The sequence below is a fragment of the Corvus brachyrhynchos genome, unplaced genomic scaffold, assembly GCF_000691975.1.
Source record: "Corvus brachyrhynchos isolate BGI_N302 unplaced genomic scaffold, ASM69197v1 scaffold22, whole genome shotgun sequence".
In the NCBI taxonomy this organism is placed as follows: domain Eukaryota; kingdom Metazoa; phylum Chordata; class Aves; order Passeriformes; family Corvidae; genus Corvus; species Corvus brachyrhynchos.
In genome coordinates, this window is record NW_008238355.1 from 5081741 (window position 1) to 5087740 (window position 6000).

The 6000-nt window shown below is 37.8% G+C and overlaps 2 protein-coding genes across 2 annotated transcripts in view; one reads left to right on the top strand and one right to left on the bottom strand.

The window, feature by feature from the left end:
* IDUA (iduronidase, alpha-L-) overlaps nt 1-6000 on the bottom strand; it is a 42779-nt gene that overhangs the window by 28063 nt on the left and 8716 nt on the right. The gene's annotated exons all lie outside the window — the stretch shown is intronic.
* The window catches only part of SLC26A1 (solute carrier family 26 member 1), a 6758-nt gene continuing 6338 nt past the window's right edge, over nt 5581-6000 (top strand). The window contains exon 1 of the mRNA XM_017735336.1: nt 5581-5789. Within this exon, the coding sequence (XP_017590825.1) occupies nt 5581-5789 (209 nt within the window). The remainder of the gene's footprint in view (nt 5790-6000) is intronic.

The window sequence follows — 6000 nt, forward strand, 5'->3', positions numbered from 1 at the left end:
ACTAAGCTGGAATGCAGTTTCCTCTTACACTTCTGAATTAGCATAAAACTGAAATGCAACAAAGTGCTTTGAAGCGACAATATTTTGCCCAAATATAGTGAAAAAACTAACCAAGTCTATCAAGTTTCACATAATTTTCCTAAAAGGCATTGCCATGTTCTGTACCTATAGTCTGACAGCTTGCTAGGTCAGTGTATAAATAAATGGTTTTGGTTGCTGGCACCTTGCTTAAGTCTGCTTGCAAGTACATCTTAGTCCTGAAGATGAAAATACAACAGCTAATGCAAAACAGGGAGAAACATTCATCTTACTTGTTCTGTTTTAGCACTTGATCACTTCTAAAACATTTAGGTTATGCTGACATACCTAAGCAACCCTGCAGAACAAAAGCAGATAAATAAATCAAAGCAGTACATGCCAAAGCAGTATTGTCTTACATTACATGCAGCTCAGGGGATTTATTTCAGACTAGTCAGTTCTCACAAACTAAATGTACTCCCCACATCTGTTCAAATATGTCCAAAGCACCAATTGCTGGCTTAGGTTTTTATGCTACCATAAAGGGTCAGAGTGCACTGGGGCATAGTTTCTAGGTACTTTCCTCTGAAAAAAAATCTGGTTTGCAAGAATAACACACCTCTGTACATTGAATCTATGCACCATGAGGCTGAACAAGGAGATTTTTCAAAATTGTGCCATTGCTCAAAACCAGAACAGTAACATAGTCATAGCCATTAGAGCCAAGAAAGGTTTCTAATATGAAAGATGAGCAACATGAACAGTTTAACTCAACACCTGTGCTTCCAATCAAATGTTTAACTAAACTGATGTCTCTCACGTTTTTCTGTGAGTTATGCAACAATAAATACAAAACCCACCCTAACCACATTCGTTTTTCATAGTTCAAACATGGAGAAAACAGTGAACATCACTTGGCTCGAAGTTTTTAAATGGCTCTATCCCAACTTACACTTAAAGTCAGTATTTCAGCAAGCGAGCAATTATAGTATAGAGTTATGATACTGTCTGACTTCTGTTCTAAACAAAGAATTTAAAATATATCCTTAGCACGGGAGACAGGCTCACCCTCGCTGCTCCCTCCTGGGCTTTCTAGAGACACAGCTTCAGATTTTTTGGTGGACAATCAGGATGGGGAGGCAAAATGATGGAAAAAAAAAAGTTTTGGGGGGCTGTGTGCTGTTTCACAAAGAACAACTCATCCATTCAGAATGGTCATACATGCAGCAGCAGAAACTGCCTGCCAAAGAATCCGCAAAGAGAAATCCCACATGAACATACTGTGATAAACATTTCTGACCCTGCTGAAAGATTTTGTCAGGTCACAGGCATGATGAAAAGACAGGAAGAAAGGCCAGTTGGAAAGTCAGCAGTTTGTTTGGCTTGAATGGTTCTTTCCCTTGTTCCTTTTTTTCACAAAAAAATGTGAGTCAATGCATTTAACCTGAAAGAATGAGTTGTTCAGACAAGGTTCTGCTCAACTGTTTTTGGTCATATGGTCAAGGGAAACTTGAAAAAACTTCACTGTGAAGATTCCAAACACAAAAGTACAATTAAAAATAACCAAGACCACTTTCCATTCTAATTGCATGAATGTTAAACATATACATGACTGTGCACACAAGTAAACTTTCACTTGTTTTAAACAGTTCTTCCAATACCAAAGTCAAATACAATGAACTAACATGTTTTGTGTTATGTGCTGCTTCATCTGTACAGCCCTGCTAAGAACAGCTCTTTCAGCAAATGATGACTTGAATAAAATGCAAATATTATGTTCTGTGGAGCTCTGGAGGAAGAAAGGGAGAGTGAAATAGTAGTTTTCCATTTGATAGTACGGCCTAAGCTGAAAATGGGTCATTTGGTGAACCAGTAAAGGAATCCACTTACTGACACCGCTAGGGCTCCTGCATATTTCTCAGGTATTACCACTTTGGAAGGATGGTGGTGTATGTCAGTGCCGGAATCAGAAGGCTGGAGTTGGCTCATGAGCACAGCAGCAGACAGATCTCGCCACCATTTTGTCTTTGGAGATGGCAAGAACATTGGAAGCTCCAAGGTCTGCTAGGCTGCACAAGCATACAGGGGATAGCACATATCTGTGGTGGAATCCCATTTCCTTCAGGCGAAGCAATGAGTTAGCTGACAATTATTTGGTTATACAGCTGAAAAATGCATTGCTGATAACAATGTCCCTTCCCTTACTTGGTGTGGCTTTACGGTATTCTAAAAGCAACAAGGAAACTTTAAATATTAACAGTTTCTGGATACCAATATAGGTTGAGAGCTGAGTGCATTGCAGCTACCATGTTCATTTGACATGGAATCTGAATGCATATATAGTAGAATAGACAGTTACTTACAGGAAGGAAACCTTTATTTTCAGGAAAAAAAAATAATTGAAGAAAATTACTTCCTGTCAGCTTGAACACAGAAGATACATACTTTACTGTGCTAGCTTTTTTTTTTGGGGGGGGGAGGCAGAGGATTGGTTGTTTTTTTACAAAAAGCTATTATTCTGATTATCCAGTAAGGCAGTATAGCTAATAGATACATATAACTAAACTATCATTCAAACACAAGATCTCTTAATAAATTTCCAAAGAAATTATGTTTTAATCATGTATTAAAAGTCACTATTATCCCTCAGGGAGTTGCACAAACAATACACACATCTGAATTGCAATGGGGTTTTTTTTTTTTGGTAAATACCAAATTACTTCCAGGTAAATTGTTTGAGATTAGAGAGGGGCAGACAGCAACTATGCAATTAAATATATGAGCCTAGTGTACAGAAGCTGATGCAATCTTTTTTATGTAGCCTATAAAAAGCACTCATTGGATATTGAACTGCCCACCAGCTTTTAAGTATGTAGAGCAAGGGCACAGTACTTATTTCCTGGCTGGCTGAATTCACTCGGCTGTAAGAAGTGAGTGGCATTTGAATAAGGACTTGCTGTCCTCATGCACAAATTTCTCATTCTCCAAACTAATTTAGGTAAGACAGGAAGTACTGAGCTTTTGCCTTTTAAAAACGAGTGTCTTTATTACATTTGCTAGTATTCTGTATTTGCTAAACTTCATTCATAAGCTCTCAAATACTTCTCTTGGTGTTGCAACTTCATTTATCTTTTCTGTCACCTTTGCATTCTAACAAAGACTAGATCCAACCTACTTCCTGTACAAGCAGATCTCAGCTAGCATAACTGTGCAGTACATTAGGGTCTAAAGTAAACTTAGCATTGAAAAAAAATAAACTTTGATCTTTCTAAATAATTACATTAAATTGTAATTAGCGTTCCCTTATGATGAAAATAAACCTTACTTACAAACACAAAGAAATGTATGTAACAAGCACAATGGGAACTAAAAATGGGTTTATTTAATTGGGATGGATAAAAATCTACTGATTTTGTAGAATGTATTTAGACTATTATGCAGGTCCTTTTAAACCTGGACAATCAGTCCACACATTTCTAACGAGAATCTCTACTGTGCCTTTTACAAATTTATAAATTACCTATAACACCTAAACATCCTGCTTTGAATTGCGGTTAAACCTCGCATAGCCTTAGAACTCATACTGTATCATTTATCTGTATGCTGTATCATGATATCTGAGAACCTGCTTAAGAGTTCTGAACTAGTTACAGATATGTATCTTATTATTTTCAATCTGGTGGCAAAACGTAATTATTAAAATCTTGAAAACTACTTCTAAGCAGGATAGACAAAAGACTTTCTAATAAGCCACCCTCTATTTGGACTGCTCCAGATCAAAAGCGTACAGGCTATTGATAATCTATTTTTTTGGTTTTCAATTATGCTTCCAGTCAGACTCATAAACACTTTGCTTTTTCTAAACTTGGAATTCTACACCTTAACAGGCTGTTACCAAAAATTAACAAATCAAAATATTCTTCTTAACAACAAAAAAATACATTAAATTTACACAGAGAATGATGACTTCTGTCACTACCATCTAAACTACGTATTAATTGTTAAAACCATTAAAATTTACCAACAGAATACTGTGCCAGTAAGTGTACTTCAAGTTTTATGAAACTGATGGGTACAGAGTCTGTCTCTAAACATTGAAAGAGGAAAGAAACAGCTTTTACTTGTAAGTGAAGACAAGCTTTGACATTAGTGCAATGTCACTCCTGGCACCAAACAGCTCTGATGTAGAGATCCTGGCTGTTAATGACACTGGGAGAGGCTGAGCCTAGTGACGGTCTGCTTTCCTAGAAGTTCTGCATACAGTTGTACTAGTACATACTATCGTCATCTAGATCAGTATGAGTCACTCCTTATCTCCCACTACTCATATATGGGCATCCTCACGTGGAACTCTCTTCTTTCTTTCCACTGCTAACCAGAAGACAAGATTTCCCATTTGGCATAGTCTGTTTAACATTTTCCACTTGTGTGTTCCTATTTTATTTTTGGAGCTATGTAAGTTAGGGCACTTGCATGTTTTGCCTCTTAGTCATGTTCCCACCTACCCCAAAACTACTTATGAATGCACTAAGCTAATCTCAATTTAATTTGACAACTGAGTAAAAATGCAGAGGTTGAGTTTGGTGAAAACAGTTGTGTCCATTGAGGCAAGAGACATTGAAAGCATCCCCATCAGGGGCATACAAATAATCCCAGTCATCATATAACAGAAAACAAGCAGGAGAGCCATACGAAACACTGCTGTGTTTGTTTGGCTGTACACATAATTATTTTTTGTATCTCGTTACTGGGAGAGCAAAGTTGGGTAACTATGGATTTAAACCCGAAAATACTAACATGTAGCACTCTTCTGACATGGTAACATCATGGTGCTTGGTCCATATGTTGCCAATGTGGTGGTATTTGTGAGTAGGTATTTATTACCAGAAGTTGCACATCAAAACAATCTACAATTCAACAAGTTCATGTTATGTAGCAGCTACAAAGAGTCCATCGATGGTTTGTGTGCATATCTTTTATGCAAGACTAAACTGTTGCTCTCCAGAAAACTCTGCTTTACAGGTCCTACCAGCAACATTTTCCTCCTCTGCATTGACAACAACTGCAGTGACAAATCATTATACCCCATGTGAGTGACAAATCAATGACTACAAGATGTACTCCCTATACAGAAACACTATAACCTACCTCACTAGTGCATGTTTATTTCACACCATCAAGTTCTGCCTCTGCTCACAAAGACCTTTATGATGGAACATTTGGAATAGATGATGGAAATCTTTGTCACACAAAGAAATTACTAATTTAACCCCATTTTTCTTTAATAGAACAAACTGGATTCAATTGAAAGTACTCTTTAATGTCTGCAAGAAAGGGCAGATTTATTTCTTAGACTTGAGTGTCACTGGAGCCCTGTGATAGTGTTCTTGTTGGGATGATGCTTCCTTAAAAGCAAAATCAGGTGACAAACTTATAGTGTTAAGCGACTGTGCTAAGAAAACCTTCCTGAATTGCAACCTAACAGAGGTTTTCTTCACTTTGCAGGAACACATAAATGAAGTAAACACTGGGAAAATGGAAAGACCACTTGATGCTACCAGAATGGAAAACAACACCTCATCCTGCTTTCTCATGGAAAGAAAGCCTCACATCAAGATTAACAGGAAAGAAGTCATCCTAGCTAAGCTGAGAAAGAGCTGCTCCTGCACACCACAGAAGCTGAAGAACTTTGTTATGGACTTCTTTCCTGTTTTACGATGGCTTCCCAAGTACCAGTGCAAAGAGTACATTTGGGGGGATGTTATGTCTGGGTTAGTGATTGGGATCATTTTGGTGCCTCAAGCAATTGCATACTCACTGCTGGCAGGTCTGAAGCCCATTTACAGCCTTTACACATCATTCTTTGCCAACATCATCTATTTCTTAATGGGCACATCCCGTCATGTCTCAGTTGGCATTTTCAGCTTGATAAGCTTAATGGTGGGACAAGTTGTGGACCGAGAACTTCTCTTGGCTGGGGTT